Source organism: Ambystoma mexicanum, chromosome 12 (assembly GCF_040938575.1).
Source record: "Ambystoma mexicanum isolate Mex_15411 chromosome 12, UKY_AmexF1_1, whole genome shotgun sequence".
Lineage (NCBI taxonomy): Eukaryota > Metazoa > Chordata > Amphibia > Caudata > Ambystomatidae > Ambystoma > Ambystoma mexicanum.
Window position 1 is genome coordinate 28252188 of NC_090936.1, and position 17326 is coordinate 28269513.

Here is a 17326-nt window from a genome sequence, read left to right on the forward strand (position 1 = left end):
GTTGGATACAAGCCCTAAAAGGTGCCGGTTAACAGCCTCAAAAAGTTCCAGTGCAATCCTAGTCCTCTCGGCTCCACAAATGATTCAAACTACTATTCTGCTATTACAATAACCCAGCAGTCCTAAATCGTCGACCTGACTATTCTAATGTACACTATTTTCTGTCATCAATTCTGATTATCCACTTTATGCAAATTTGGTAGCTCTAGCATCAAGATGCCCCCTGGGCCAAATTTAGCACTATACAAAACACATACCATATCCTCTTCTTTTACAATATGCCGTGGCTGGTCAAGTAATCTAGCGGCTTCTGATTATTAAAGATAATATAACATTACCAAAAAGCCTCCCCCGGATTGCAGATATCCCATAACAAACAGCCACATTGAAAGTTCTAGTCTGAACTTACTATTCAACTCTTTAAAAAAAGAAAAAAAAGGGCCCCAAAACGACTTGGTTGGAACCTATTCCAGTTGCATTCCCAACTTGTTCCACACCGCTCATCTAATCAAGACGACAAACCTACACTCTTCACTTCGGTCACCGAAAAATAATGGATGGCTCTACAGAGTTTCTGAATCGGAGATCCAAAGGTGGCAAGTAATGTTCCTTTTTTTAACAGTAATTTTTTAAAATATTTATTCCCTTCTTTTGCACGGCAGATTCCAGTGAACGCTCTATCTTCAGCCAACCACGTCTAGCCTCCAGTAGATCCCTTCCCCTTTGAGGTGCAACACCGAATGATGGCATGCACCGAAACCTAATCTGGTGGATTGTACTATCCTTCTACATGTGCCCATCAATGACCTGGTGTCTCCCACCCTGGTAGCTTCATCTGCTATTTTACTGCTGGAGTAAGCTGTAAACTGTCAGATGGTCAAATCTAGACATTGTAGGGGTAAACTGTGTGGGAAAGAGGTCACACAATCTCCTAGTATGTATAGCATGAAAAGGTTTGCCAGTATATAAGAATATATTTCTGTCTGGGTGTGTGAGTAGAAGGGGGACCGTGCAGTCTACATCTCCAGCGAAGGGTTAATGAAAAGCCTCAGTCAGGGATGTCTGAATTGGGAATCTGTTGATATTAAAGTTAAAATACTCTGGGCCTCCACGCTCTGAGGGCGACTGGCCTACAGCCTTCACAGGATCGTGACCTTGAAAGACGTACCAAGCAAGAGATGTGACTGACTTTTCTCCAGCACTATCGTCCTTTTAAAAGAACTGTCCAGTGTGGTGGGTCGGAAGGAGGAGTTGGACACTTTGAGGACATTCTCTACACTCTTTATTAAAATTAAAGAATAAGGCCTATCTCTGCCTATGGCTAAAGGGAATACCCTACTTATCTAAAGTAACTAAACGTGCTCATCCAATGTTAGGAAGTCCAAAGTAAACATGTCTTCCGTTCAAACTGACCCTCTCTGACCCTACCACTAAACATGACTAAATAGGTCAAGAGAATAGGTGCTTGACTCTCGCTCAGGTTCTGCTTCTCGCTCTCTTCGGTTTCCTGTCCTCGGGTTCTCCTCTGCAGACACTGGTTCTCGGAAGGGGCTCAGACTTCGCGTCACAGTAGTCCCACTGCTGTTCTTCGGGCGCCCTGCCCACCAACCCTGCATGTGTGGTCGCGCCACTACCAGGTACCTCTTCTTCTCCTGTTCGTACTGCTTCCTTTGCAGTCCTGCACACTGGGGCTCTGCCGTCTCGCAGTCTGCTGCTCTGGTTCTTTGAAACTTGCAAGCTCCGTTATCTGCTTGAGCTCCACCTCTAGAAGGCGTGATGAGGACAGGGGGATTCCCCTGTGCATCGCACTCTCCGTCTCCCCATATGCTTTGACCTGTCGCAGCTAAATACCTGTCTTGGTATAGAGACCTTTTCCTTATTTTCTCCACATGGATTTCTCTTTACATTGCCTCCATCCAAACATGAAGTAGCCATAGTATTGTTCATGGAAGATAGTACCATATATGCCGGTATGGCAGTTGCCTTAGGGAGTTCCTCACAGGAACAGAAGACCTTGGGCCTCATTACAGGTACGGCGGTATCCCTACCGGTGCTACTGGTGGGTTGCTGCCAGACTGTAATATTTTACCCGCGCCTGACTTCCCGGTGCCATCGGCTCATTACGAGTCTGGCGGCCCGAGAAGTCGGGCACCTGCAAACAAGTCCCCATTCCCATAGAGTCCAATGGTACTCTATGGGAGTGGGGACACGGAAGCACTGGCACCGTTAGAAACTGTGCTGTGCCGGTGCTTCTGTGACCAGTCTGCCTCCCGTGGCCGCTGGGTCTGGCAGGGTCAGACCTGTCGGGCACAGCAGCCACGGCAGGCAGACTCAGAGTTTGCCGATCCAGAAACAAGGGTGCCGGTGAGCTTACTGGCACCCTTGTTTCCAGACCGGCAAACTTAGAATGAGGCCCCTTGTCACCAAAGAGTGATTCTCTCCCAGTGACGTACCACTTGCCTGAACCCTTAGGGAGGGTCTTGCAGAGTGGGCTCTCCTCCCTAGCCTCACAGGGGGGAACTCTCCCCCTAGGGAAGAAGTGACGAATCTTTGTGATTCGTCGCATAGACTCCCCTTCTTTCTGTTGATGATTGGGTTGGTTTGCTTTTCTCCCAGACGTCTGAAGATAGCGGTGATTCGTCGCACCAGTTATTTGCTCTGGTCTGCCCAAGCATCACTAGCTAGTCCTCTAGATGGCTAGAATGCCTCTGGAACAGTCAGTCACAAGGAAGGCCAATTAATTTACTAGACTGAGCCTGTCATACGTCAATGACATGTGACTGACTTTGCTCCAGCCGCTTTCGAGTTTTGGAAGTGTAGGCCTCGAAACTGGTCCCTTTCTAGTAATGTGCATCAATGTTCCAGCTATTCACATCTAACTGAAGCTTATTATACAGTGGCAGAGCCTAAGAAAAACATGACCTTGCATGTGAAGAGCCGAATTTCCCCTCTCCGCCTGGGACTCTTAAATCTGCGTCTACTCTCTACTTCAGTCTGCAGTGTCCCTCCCCTCTGTACTTGTCTGGGGGCAAAGACCACTTCTTCCTATGCATCGGTGTCTACCTTTCTGTTTGTGGCTATAGTGTGCTTTTCCTCCTGAACCCATCTCCACCTATCTTCCTGGAGCTGCGCTGTGCCTCTTCCCTCCCCCAAACCTTTTTCCATTCTGCTGCTTGAGTGCCAGTGTCCTGTTATCTATGCCTCTCTTGTGTGTGCGCAGGGAAGGGGGGGTTGGAATTTGGTGAAATCATAGGCAGAATTTAAACTACTGATTTCAACAGATAGGACCGCAGCTCCTTGCCATTGCAGTAAACCTCAAATCTATTGCATAAGTGTCAGTGTGAATTGTTATAAACTACTCCATGACCTGGGTGGGTGTCCATTCATTGTATTTATTTTTCTTCTTTCAGCTACTACAAAGGAATCCGTCAGATGGTTCAAGTGAGTGACCAGGACATGAACACGCACTTAGCAGAAATCTCCCGGGTGCGTATGGATTTAATGCCCCTCTTTTAGTTTTTCTAAGTATTTTCCTTTGCAGGTAGTCGCTATACCTCTTAATGCCAAGTGGTTGTACTATGGCATCATGCGGTTTGTGCCATTTGTGTAGTTAATGACGCCAGTGGCACAGCTGATAAGTTAGAGCATACAGGCCACGGCGTCCATTGAGTGGGCTTTGCCTTTTCTAATCTTATTTACTAGCCACTGGCAGGGGCACCTGGTGGACCAGACAAGCAGCAAACTTGGCCAAATGGGTGGTTGCAAATTGTAAGTGCTTGCAGCGGCTGTCCTTTAAAGCTCTACATGATTTTGTTAGTAGAGGAAGAACCCTCTTAGCTGCACGCGTTCCTGCGTATTACTTTCGGGTTTTTGATTCATGACTTCTGGGTTTAATAGAATGTTACATTGCATGTGTTAGTAATCAGGGGCGTGGTTAGATTTTCTGCATGCTTGTGCCTCTTGGCTATCAAATGCAGTGCATATGCCACCCGCATGAAGATCCTGGGCATTACATGGTACTGGCGATGGCGGCATCCAGAATTAATATTCAGTGAGCTAAAAACGTGGGACACACAATAAGGCTATCTTGGGGACCTGGCTACGGTGCCATTTGTGGGCGCCTTAAGGTTGATCACATAAGGCTCCATTGCAAAGGATGTGCAAGCAAGATAGGGTTTCACCCGGGGCAGCCAACATTCCTTGCACCAGTAATGATGCAGCCAACATAATCTGTTGCTGCAGTGTGAATGGAAAATTGAAGCACTGGTAAGTGATGCCCTGATGACTTCAGTGCTCAAGAGTGTCTTCTGCAAACTAGCTTTCATGAAGTGAAACTGTGTCTTTGTCGTGCACATGAAAGAACAGGACACAATTTTTATTATTTTTTCTTAATGTTTTCTAGGCGCATACGGATTCATTAAATATACTTGTGGCCCTCCATCAGCTGTACCAATATGCTAATAAATATTATGATCAGGTGAGTCTCACTTTAAAATCTGTTTTAAGTATGTTCAAAAGATATGTAATGAATAGACCCCCGATTTCATGTTCTAGTATTGGTTGCATTAAAGTTCTGCAGACATCTGAAGAAGCACCTCATTAAACTGCATTCTTCCTCCTTCCCTACCCCAACCTCAGTTCCGTTTCTCCGAGGCAAGTTAGTATCTACATAAATCGTGTGTTCAACAGCCTTAGAAAATGTGTGCTTTCCTACATGTTGGCACGTTGTACATTGATCGATGTGGGGTCCGAGAGATGAGTCAAGGGGTCACTTCTCTCCATTTCCACCACACTTGAGACACAAGCACTTGTTGTAGTTGGACCTATATACATCACACTTTAATAATGTTTTGAATTGAGGTTACCTTGAATAGCTATAGAAATCTGAAACCTATAATTGCGGAAATCATTAGTAAGTGTGATTACTACTGCTCAGCGAACCCCTGGAGAAAAATGAAGCCCTCTATTAGCATTCCTTGAGAGAACTAGATTGCCAAGGCACAGGACTACAGACATTCTAGACAGTCCTCCAAGGACAGCCAGCCTGCCAATCGCCTTTGTGTGCATTCCTGTAACCAAGGAGACTTCGCACAGGGAGTTTATGGAACCTCCCTCTCTTTCTGCCCTTCCAGATATGCTGAAGCCAGAGTCGGGCTTCACCAGTGAATCCCGCCAAAGACAAAACGAACAAAGGGACCAAACCTGGTTTGGGCATGCAGAGTAAATGTCAAGAAGGACCTTTCCAACAGGAAATTGCGAAAAAAGAGGATCGGGGCCATTTTGACAAAATGGGCACCCATGGGTGCTTTACTGCAGCTGCAATTGCAGCCCGCGTTAGAAACACTCAATGGTAGTAAAAAGTAAACCACTGCCACCAGCCATTAATTGTAGAAAGGGTAACCTAAAAATGTTACATGATACGAAGTAACCCCTCCAGCACCCTATTGTAAGATAGTGTGTGCTGGGTCTAGAAAGTTACAAATCTAAGTAAAGTCAATTTCACTTTACTGCTCTGGAAAACAGTAGTTTATCCAAGAGAAGGTATTTCAACCTTTGAGAAATCTAAAAGACTTCCCTGTGCATTGCACTGAAGGTGCTGTGTGTCGCATTGTAAAAAGATGCCTATGGAGTTTGTCAGACTCCAAAACCAAAAGAAACACAGAGTTCAAATCACAGGAAAATACAAGTGGGAAAAAGGGGAATTAGCACATTTCTGAGAATTCTCCCCAACAGGATCTTTCTTGTAGTCTTATACTTTGACGATTCCCCATCGTCAGGATGTGAAATCTTGGTTGCAATTGGACATTACCTGTAATAGCGAATTGGAACAACTGCAGCACTGTGGGTAGCATATCCCACCTTCTTTTGGGCCTTTTCCCCCCACTAGCCCTCTGACGGGAAAAGGTGGCTCCATGAAACACCACATTAGTGGGTTGAGCTTTCGACTATATGCACAGTTGGCTTTGGAATAAGGTCTGTGCCTTGTAAGGGTACAGAAGTAAAGCTCTGACACAAAGATGACATGTTTTGGGTCATAAACCTTTATTCATCATAAAAAGAGGGTTGGTAAAATGCATTTCTGTCCTAAAGCGAAGAGGGGTTTCCCTGCCTCAAAGAAAACTAGTCACTGTTGTGCTGTCGTGTCCAGAAACCCTACTACTGACCCGAACACTCTTAACCTGAATCTAACATGCAAGCATATTATCTCAACTGATGAAGTAGTGTAAAAGTTGTTGGGTTTAAGAAACAAGCAAATGTTCTCTCCAAAAGAAACAATGTTGTAATATCCAGGGAGAGGCTCCTTTCCTCTGGATGCCGTCGTCTTCCACTTAACTAACTAGGCGGGCGTCTTCTTAAGCGGTTTTCTTGAAATTTCACAACAGCACAAATGAAATATTAAGTTCCATATGCCAGGTGAAGTAAATCCCTCTTCCTGGCTTCTTATAGACTTTCCCAGAGTCCAAAACAGTATTCTATTAGCCACAGCATTGTCTTCCTTTCCCTGGCCCCTTTTAAGCTTTCACAATAATGTACCACCAAACTCTTTATCTTGCTGGGTCCCAGACCCCGTATTCGCTCAGATAAGTTCACTTTAGCCATTGGCTCTCATAGGTGCGCGTGTCTCCGACTCACCATGCAGTAGTGTGCCAGCTTGCTATACTCTCCTGCCAAGCATATAAATCTTCTCTTTATCTCCTTTGCTCTCATGGTCCCAGACCCTCTTATCCTCTGGCTCTCATATGGGTGTCGGTACCCAGACTTTCAGTTCTAAATCGTGACAGCTTGGTTTACTCTCCTGCCAAGCGTAGCATTCTGTCTCTTTTACTCTCGGGGTCCCAAACCCTCTTATTCAGCTAGAGGGTTGATTGTGCTACGACATGCATAGTGTATACGTACTGGACTGCACTCGGTCCTTCTCCCTTTTACCTGTACAGCATATGACTGTCCCGTCCTGCAGCCAGTGCTAGAGCGTTCCTGGCAATTTCTCTCGGGAGAGGTTATCTCCCTCACCTGGTTTCCCTTGTCTATTTGAATGAGTTTATTGCAATCAGGTTCAGCAGGAGACTAGACCACTCAGCACAGTTCTCAGGATCAATCTTCACACTCCTAGCCATTTTGTACTCCTTATCCCAGTCCCAGTACTTGTATTTCAAGTAAATGCAAGGCCAGTTGGATTCTCTTGTGTGTTAGTTATTTTCTTAGAATAAGGTTGGCTAGTTATACAACCAAGGACATTAGCACTGTTTGTAACAAGGGAAGGAAGATTTGGCTTTGGCAAAGAGGAAGGGGGTGACAAAGCAGAAATGGGAATAGTTTCTTACCTGTAACTCCATTTCTCGAGCATAGGTATCGTTCATGGATTCACATGCTTAGAATATTCCCCGTCGTCAGACTGGGACCCCTCGGTACACATATATAGCCTTTTCCTATAGGAAACTTTAGACACTTTTGTGTCCTATCTTCGTCCTTTTAGGACCCGCCTACGCATGCTCCGTAGGCCGTCCCAGTATAAGAGGCCCGCCCCCGCAGTTCCCCTTCAGATTTCGGCTCCTCCAAAGTAGGAAGGGTTAAACTTATCAATCAAATACATTGCATTCCGGGGAGGTTTGGTGGGCGCATGTGAATCCATGAAAGATACCAATGCTGGAGAAATGGAGTTACAGGTAAGAAACTATTCCCTTCTCCAGCATTGGATCTTTCATGGATTCACATGCTTAGAATAGATTGTATAGCAGTAACACTTGAGACGGCGGTGAGAATGTAATGTAATATACCCTCACCATACTACACAATGCATATGTACAGTAGGAATAAGTTAACTCATATAACCTTACCCACATAAAGTATACTGTCATCAAAAGGTAGAAACAGATTCTCCACAGCGTGGAGCTTACCTTACTGAAACAGATGGCGCAGGACAGCTCTTCCCATCTGCACCTCGTCCGCATGCTGCCTGGCAAGGCAGTAGTGGCGGGTAAACGTGTGGGGCACTGACCATGCCGCAGCCTGGCATATGTCCGTCAGCGGAATTCCTGCCCATAAAGCTGCTGAGGAGGACATTGATCTTGTAGAATGGGCTCTAGGATGTCCTTGCAGTGGCCTTCCGGCCTTGGAGTGACAAAACGCAATCGTCGATGAGACCCATCGAGCCAATCCCTGTTTAGAGATTGCTTTTCCTCTCGTCGATGGACCATATGCGATGAACAGTTGTCGAGTAGACCTGAGTTCCTGTGTACGATGTAGGTAAAATTTCAGAGCCCTCTTAACGTCCAGGGTATGAAGAGCTTTTTCTGCTGTCGATGATGGTGTCGTGAATAAAGTAGGGAGAACAATGGACGAGTGTTTGTGATACACTGTCGGAACTTTTGGGACGAACATAGGATTAGTTGCCAGGACCACTTTGTCCTTAAAGAATCTTGGGTATGGCGGGTCTACGACCAGCGCTTGCAGTTCCGAGATTCTCCTAGCTGATGTGATAGCAATCAAGAATGCCAACTTCCACGATATGAATTTTATGTCGGACGTGGCCATAGGCTCAAAAGGCGGTTTCATTAAGCCTGCCAACACTGTGTTGAGACTCCAAGTTGGGGGGAAACGTTTTACCGGGGGAAAAGTTCGAAATAAACCCTTCATGAAGTGTTTCACAAGTCTCGCTAAATAGAGGAGACGACTGTCTCTTCCTCGTGAACCTTGAGATGGCCGACAGGTGCACCTTTATCGATGTGAAGGATAACCCCCTCTCCGCCAAGAGTAGCAGGTAAGGTAGAACTTGTTCCGGCGTCACCAACAACGGTTGTAGGCCTTGTTGTCCTCGACACCATTCACAGAACCTCCGCCACTTATAGGAGTAAGATTTATTTGTAGAAGGGGCTCGGGCCGCATGCAGAATTTTTTGGCAATCCTCCGCAACGTTTAAAGCACCGAACTCCGAAAAGTCAGGAGCCAGGCTGTAAGGTTGAGACTGTCCGGGTCGTGATGCCACACCGTGCCTTTGTCCCGGGATAGTAGGTTCGGGACTCTCGGAAACGCTATGGGATGTTCCAGCGATAGGTGAAGCAGGTCGGAGAACCACGGTTGCCTCGGCCAGTGTGGTGCCACTAGGATTACCCGGCAATTGTATCTGCGTATCCACTGAATTGTCCTCCGTATGAGGGGGAACGGGGGAAAAGCATAAAGGAACATGTCCGTCCATGGGAAGGAGAATGCCTCCCCCATGGAACCCTCTTGAGTCCATCTGCTTGCGAATTGCTCGCACTTCTTGTTGTCTTTGGTCGCGAAGGCGTCCAGAGGGGGGTGACCCCATTTTTGGAACACTTTCATCAGGTGAACTGTGTCCATTTCCCACTCGTGTATTTGGGCCATGCTTCTGCTGAGGGAGTCTGCTTGGGAGTTCCTCACTCCTGGAAGGTGATGAGCGACGATGGAAATTTCGTGCTTTAATGCCCAATGCCATGTTTTCTGGGCTTCTATGGAAAGAGTTCTTGATCGCGTCCCTCCTTGTTTCCTCAGATAAAACATTGCCGTTGTATTGTCGGTCAGTATTCGTACTCGCGAGCCCTTGATGTGTGGTCGGAATGCCTTCAAGGCCCATCGTACTGCTCTGAGTTCTAACACGTGTATGTGTAGGAGTGACTCCGTTGGAGACCAGCGACCCTGCGTTTGGAGAGCACTCATGTGAGCTCCCCATCCAGTTAGGGACGCATCCGTGACTATGGTTCGCTGAAACTCCGGCTCCTGTAGGGGTACGCCGTTGTTCAGATTGTGGAAACTGCCGCCAGGCATTTCGTGAACGTTCTGGGGGGAGGTCTTGAGCCCAAAAGGAAGAACCGTGAATTGGTAGTGAGTCCGCCCTATTACAAATCTTAGGAACTTCCTATGTTTCCGACACATTGGAATATGGAAATACGCGTCCTGTAAATCCAGGGACGCTAGAAAATCCCCCTCTTGCACTGCGCGAATCACTTCCTGCAGAGTGAGCATCTTGAATTTTAGGCTCTTCAGAGATTTGTTGAGATTGCGTAAGTCTAAAATGGGACGCCATTTGCCGTTCGGCTTTTTTACAACGAAAAATCTTGAGTATACTCCTTGACCTCTCTGCGATGTTGGAACTAATTCTATCACGCCCTTTGCTAACATGAGTGTTACCTCTTGTTGCAGTATCTTCAGATGGGAATGAGCGGTGAACGCAGGTGGAATTTGCAGAGGGCTGTGTTTGAATTGTAGAGAGTGTCCGTTTCTTATAGTATCAAGCACCCATTGATCCGTCGTTATTCATTCCCATTCGTCGACATATGCTGAAACTCTTCCCCCCCAGAACGGTGTGTTGTATGTCACTGCTGATCTTTATTTTGCTTGTCTCTCGACGTCGACGGATATGATGGTCTTTTTCTGGAAGTCTGGAAGTTCCGGCGACGGTTTGCCGTTTGGGAGGCACGTCTGTATCCCTGGGAGGGGTAAGCTGATCTGCCAAAGGATCTGTCTCCAGATGCAGAGAATCTTGAATTACCTGAAGCCCCTCTAAAGGGACGAAAAGACTTGTAGTTTCTGCCACTCTGGAGGGCACCCAATGAACGTGCCGTGTCCGAGTCCTCTTTCATTCCCTTTAGGGCTTCGTCCACCTTCTCACCGAAAAGAAGGTCTCCCTCAAAGGGCATATCTAAAACTATGTATTGTACTTCTGGCCTGAAGTAGGTACACTTAAGCCATGACTGTCGACGTAATACGACCCCATTATTGACTTGCTTGAAGCCTGACTCAGTGAGGTCCACCGCGATGTTTATTGCGTGATTTGAGGCTTCCTCACCTTCTCGGACGAGTAACATCGCTGCCTTCCTATGCTCCTCCGGAAGATGATCAAGCAACGGAGCTAGCCTGTGCCACATCTCCCTATCGTATCTGGCAACAATTGCCAGAGAGTTTGCGGCCTTTACTGTGGTCGCCCCCACGGATAGCACTTTTTTGCCAAAGGCATCTTGGCGTCTCGCTTCGTTCTCCGGAGGAGTCGTGCACTTGTGCTGGGCCTTCGCCTTCCTTGCTGCTGCCGCCGACGCCACTGAGTCTGGCGTTGGTTGGGAGGATAAACACTTGGGGGTAGACTCTGGAGCCTTACATTTTTTTCCAGGCGTCCTTTCAGTGCCGGCTCTGAAAACGGGTGACGCATTGTCTGCAACCCCTCCTTCCATACATGGTCTAGTATTGGTATCGAGAACACAGACCTCCTTCTCTTACCCATGTGGTCGAACAAAAAACAGTCCTTTTTCTGTTCTTCCTGGGACAAACCAAATTCTTTGCAAGCCTTCTCCATCATAGAATGGAATGACGCAATGTCGTCCGGAGGGGACGGGTGAGCTGGGCTTCTAGGGGTTTCCAACTCCACCTCTGACTCCCAGGTTGGATCCCTGGAGGGGGATGATGAGATATCCAACATGGCTCCCCTGTCAGACTCCGAGTCTGGCAGCTCACCTTCCTCTTGTGCCAGTGCTGAGATTGGCGTGCGTAGGTGCGTCGGTTGACGGGACGGGCCCGGCTCGTCGACGGGTGACTGCGGCAGGTTTGCCTGAGGTAGTCTCTGGTCCAACGACTGTAACAACGATTGAAGCGTGGACAGAATTTCCAACGACAAAACAGATTGAGGGTTGAGAAGAGGGGCGGATACCGGTATAACGGATCCCCTCGTCGACGACTTGTCAGCCACTCGTAGCCCTAGGTCTGCCGGGCCAGCTATTCTCTCATTCTCGTCCTCCGAGGACAGCAACACAGCCTGTTCTTGTAGGAAAGTATCCGGGGGGGTCGGATCAAAAACTTCAGGCCTCCAGGCCTCCTGTAGAACCCCCGTCGACGAGGCCATCGTCGTCGTCGTAGGTGGATGCCACCTGCGTAAGTGGCAGGGTGGAGGCTGATGACTGGGCCGCCGTCGACGACAGTGACTTAGCCGGTGGTTTTGGCGGTCCCGCCTTTTCCACACTTGGCTTGCTCTTGCTCGACTCTCGACTCGTGGTCGATCTATGATGATCGCCCGAGGAGGATTTCCTTTCCTTTCCTTTGATGAAGATGATTTCTTTGACGAGGAGTCTCTAGTTTAGTGGCTTCCAGACGACTCTTTTTCCGTCGGTCGAGATTTCTTCGCCGGTGGTTCCGACGAGGTAGCGCGGCGTGATGTTTTCGCCGATTGTGTGGAGCCTACCTCCGAAGGGGGGTATGCCCCCGCTCCCTCATTCAGCCATGCCACCAGTCGCCGACTGTGGTCCTTGAGGGTTTTTTGAGAAAACCCTTTGCATATGTCGCAGTTATCCGCCGAAGGATGAGGGTGGAGGCAATATATACAATCCATATGTCCGTCCCCCTCGTAAACTTTTTTCAAGCCGCACGTCGCGAATGGGCGGAACAGCGCTTTTCCTGACACGGAGGACATTTTCTGTACTCAAATTCCAGTAACGCAACCTTGTACAAAATAGTAAGACAACGCGAGGAGATCCTACTACTTTGGCATACGGTTGAAATCTGAAGGGGAACCGCGGGGGCGGGCCTCTTATACTGGGACGGCCTACGGAGCATGCGTAGGCGGGTCATAAAAGGACGAAGATAGGACACAAAAGTGTCGAAAGTTTCCTATAGGAAAAGGCTATATATGTGTACCGAGGGGTCCCAGTCTGACGACGGGGAATATTCTAAGCATGTGAATCCATGAAAGATCCAATGCTGGAGAAATACTGGACCCATTGGAAAGGTCTCCTGCTAGGGGAGAAAGCATGACATCCACAGATTCGTCACCAGCCTCTTTCAGTGCTGAGGGGGGTGGAGTGAGAAGAAAGACAGCTTATGACTTCCTCATTTCCTGCCTGCATCCCGGGCCCACTGTCCCCTCAAGGGCTAAAAGTAGCAAATGATCTGATGCTCTTAAAATTGCAGAGAGGTTTATAGCTTGGGATTAAATATGGTCTGAAATAACATCTAGTTGAAAGTAACTCTTTTCATAGTGTAACATATGTTCAGTTTCAACCCACAGTTTTGTTAACTTAAAGTTTTCTCTTAGGTTTTTGTTGTGCTTCAACTGCTCTCTTGTTTACTGATAAATCGGGGACGATCATCAATTGGGTGGTGAGGGATTACTTGCCCGCAGAGCCTTAAACAGTGACTCGCATCTTTTAATCCCAAAGACATCCATATAGGTTGCAAATCTGACTTGCCAAATACAATAGTTTAGGCGGTGGCATGGCACTCTTCCAGAGGTTTTGAAACTATGAAGAACATTAATGTAACCACGTGGCCGTGTCCTATGTTTAAGGACAGACATTTTGGGATCATACAGTCAATTTTGTTGAGCATTCGGTTTTGACAAAATGTAACCACTAAGTTATCACCCAAGTGTATTCCTTAGTTCTCTTCTTGTGAGCAAATGTCCTGAATGGCTAATTTATCCAGTCAAGAAACAACCTGCAGGCGCTAAGTGTAAATGAGATGGCGGCTTCTGGAAGGCTTCTTTTTGAAAGCCGAATTACACGGGTATGAAACACAAATAAGAAGGCATTTCCACCTTTAATATTACTGTTCTTTTTTTTCCAGATCATAATTGCACTAGAAGAGGACCCGGCTGCTCAACGGATGCAGCTTGCCAGCCGTTTACAGCAGATTGCAGCAGCATTAGAGAATAAAGTCACAGAGCTTTGATTCACGTGCTGCACTAAAGAAAATGAAGATGTTTAAAATCCTTCTTCCTGGATATGGAAAATAGTGTTATATTTTTTAATGTAAAATGACTTTTTAAAATGCAAATGTAGTCCTCATTTTTAATATTGGAATTTCAGTGTACAAAATGTATTGTAAATTATGCCTCTAATTGAAATCCTGTTTTGTGTGCAAATGAACTTTAAAGATCGAGGCCTGGGGGGTGGTTTGGGGGGGAATACTGTCCATGCAATGAAGTAGTACATCAGCATTTTTAGACTTAATTATGCAATTGCACAAAGCTGCTTTAGCATCCTTGACACTCCAGCAATATTTGTACAAAGAGAAAATAGAAACCGCACATCTGAAGATACTGCTGCAACGTCCAGGTTTCCTTTTTGTATCGCAATAAGCGGATATCTTTGATCGTGGCTGACAGCCCCCATTATTCCTTTGCGATCCTGTTTATTATCGCATTCTACTCAACTTACAAAAGTGTGGCAACACGATCCGATTGGCTACGCAAAGGAATATATATCTTCGCATCACAAACCGATCGAGCCCGCCACACGATACAACTTTTGTATTGTGTTTTGTTTTATAGAACTATATATATATATATATGTATATATATATGCTAATGTGCCTTACCTGTACTAATTCGTGAGAGTCTGATATTGAATGATTTTGTAAAGAAAATAAGAGATCAGAAATATTTTATTTATGTTCTTGACTGAATTTTAAGTCACTGGTACACAGAGCAATGCCTACACAAAGTTGCTCCTGCAGAATATTGTTTGATATGATTTTTGTACATTTTTAATATGTTTAGTATCTTGTATTGGAAACCTCTGGTACGTTTTTTATTTACATATGCAGCAGTCTTATTGAAAGCTGCTTGTAATTTTCTTAAAACACATGGACTGTAAAATGTCTTGTACGGTTAGTTGAAAATGCCACTATATCTTGGAAAATTGTGATCTTCGGAGAACTGCATGACGAGCGCTACGCCTCGTAAGAGCTGAAATTAAAGGACTTTGTAAAGCTAGATTGCGAAACGTGTTTGAGGCGTGACCGTTAGACTGCACCACTCTGTTCACATGGATTCCTCTGCGTGCTTCTCCTTGGATAGGACCGCTCTGCTCAGGAGGACTCGTTGATTGGGATATGGACTCTTACCGTGGAAGCACTTTCTTACTGTGGGCGCAGCCATATTGGTGCCATCTGCATCCTTTGCTCTAATAGGAAGCAACAGAGACATTGCCTCCAAAGCTTTTCTTTTTTTTACCACTGCTTATAACCACTATGAACTATCTTTCAATTCAAGTAATGATGGTACAGGGAGTGAGTATCCACCATGAAATTCAGATCTTCTATATAAAAGGACAATTTGGGAGGAAGAAATCAGTTGTATATGATTTGCCACATTAGTAGGAGACGGTGTGGTTTGCGTTTTCCAAGTGTGTGTAAGCTTAGTGTGACTAGCAGGCGTTGTGAGCATGCAGGTCCCAAATTAAGGACTATGCATGGCACACAATGAAAATGACCCATGGTTATATGCACGTGTCCCTTTCAGAAAAAGATTTTGTGGAGACTCAACTGCGTCTTACCCAGAGACATGCTGGACTCCTGAAGTGTGTGGGAAACCGTGTCTCCTCTGTCAGTCTTGCTTGTGTATTTTGTTAATACGTACGTCTTGCACAATTATTAACACTATAAAATGTGTCTTGATTTTATATTGGGTAAAATGTCCTTGTTTTGTCCGTTTGTCGTGACATTGTATGTGCCTTGTCATTTTGTTTCTTTTTCCAACTTGTGTCATTGCTTTCCATTCATGACCTGCCTACATGCTACCCATTGCCTTAGCTGTGTTCTTTCCTTCCCCAGTGTACGTCCCATACCCTGGGTCTTTAGGAATTGTGAAGGTAGACTCCACTAATTTAACCTTTATTTAACCAGTTTCCCTTTTTTCCAACAATGTGTGACCCTGCCCACGCCCCTACAGGCTCAGTACTCCCATATCGGTAACCCTTCAAGAACACTTCCTGCACTAACCCAAACGCTCCCTCAGTCCTGAATTCCCTTTTTTAGTGCACGGACTGTTGGCACAAGCACGTGACCGGTGTTTGGGCTCTTCAAGGTTTCAATTGTACACTTGGCCTGATTTTTGTCTGTGCTTTTTGCTGACCAGCCTCCTGTTTTCACACCGCACAGTGCAGACATTTGCCTGACTTGAGGTCTTTCAAGTGTGAATGTTTGCTTTACATCTGGACAAACCTCACATGCTGTTGTAATACTCCCCGTCATCTAACTGTGAATCGTCGGTAACTGTCCCCCTTGCCATTTCATGCAATGTTAACATATGTCCATCTTATAGTCTATACCAATCCCTTCATGCTTCATCTTAAATTACCCTGTGCACAATTAATTTAAGAGCCTCAGAAAGGGTCTGTAGTGAGGAAATATGGGACCATGCTTTTTTGGTTTTAAATCTGGTACATGAATTTTAACTTCCTAATCTAAAAATGTGCTGATCACCCTTTGCTTGAAAATCCCAATTGATTCATCTTAAACCAGACCACTCAGTACTTTTCATATGTGCCGTTTGCTCTCCATTAATAACCTGTTAATCACTTGGGTACCGATCCACTCAATTGCTTTTTTAAATTTCTATGTCTACGCATGAACTCATAGACTAATCCATACTTAGCTTACCCCAGTGGCTTGTCCGTCATTGAATCCCTGATCTCTCACATCCCATCTGTTTTTTCTACTCTTCACCTGTGTGCTGCTCTCCATGTTTTTTTTGTGCAATCCAGAAAAGTAATATTTTTCCAAGCCTTTTTTCCTCATCTACCTAAAAAGTGTAACCGTCTGTCCATTGCATAACCCTGTTGTACCACTTACTTTACGGCATCTGTAAAGTTATATAGAAGGCGTTTTGTAAATGAACAGAAATAAAATCTTTATTTTCCTGTTTTCTGCCTTTACTTACATTGGGCCACACAGTTTTTCTTCCGCATGTTTGACCCTATGGCATAATGTTTGGTGTATCTTTAATGGCTGACGAACTGCACTGGCCAGCTGAGACGGTACATTCAGTTTCCAACTTTTGATGTCCACGATGGCGATTTAAGACTGCCTACCTGGTGAAAAAAACTGCCTGCCTAAATATTCAGGACTTCCCAGAGAATGTACTGCCCATTTTAGGACCATTTGCTTGGAAATCCTAAGCTTAAAAAGAAGCTACCCTTTGCATGCTCAATCCCTCTGGGATGTTGGGGACCCCGTCACCAGTGATGTAATCAGTAATTCTGGCCTTTGATACATGCAAGTCGGGGGTTGATCTAAAGTCTTAGTTGGGGGGTGGGTCAGGCACACACACACACATGCGCAAACGTGATATTTTAGTGCAGATAGTCGGGCATAGGTGCCACCCTCTTTGGAGACCTCCAATCCTCCCTTACTTCCAACTGTTCAATTAGCCTCCGTGCCAACTGTTTTCCAACATCACCGGCGGCTATTTCCAAGACACTTTTTTTTAAGTGAAGTAGCAGGGACCCCTTGCTAAAATGCATTCAATACAAGAAGAATCAAGCTTTCAAGTTTTTGCAACCTTTGGTTCTCTTGACAGGTTGGGCTAAAACTCTCATTGACTCTA

The 17326-nt window shown here is 45.9% G+C and overlaps 1 protein-coding gene across 3 annotated transcripts in view; it reads left to right on the top strand.

Moving 5' to 3' along the window:
- The window catches only part of PLXNB2 (plexin B2), a 775326-nt gene extending 758683 nt beyond the window's left edge, over positions 1-16643 (top strand). For all 3 annotated transcript variants that reach the window (XM_069627846.1, XM_069627845.1, XM_069627847.1), the window contains 3 exons: positions 3411-3486; positions 4403-4477; positions 13564-16643. In XM_069627846.1, the coding sequence (XP_069483947.1) occupies positions 3411-3486; positions 4403-4477; positions 13564-13668 (256 nt within the window). In that variant the 3' untranslated portion in view covers positions 13669-16643. The remainder of the gene's footprint in view (positions 1-3410; positions 3487-4402; positions 4478-13563) is intronic.
- The last annotated feature ends 683 nt before the right edge of the window (positions 16644-17326 follow it).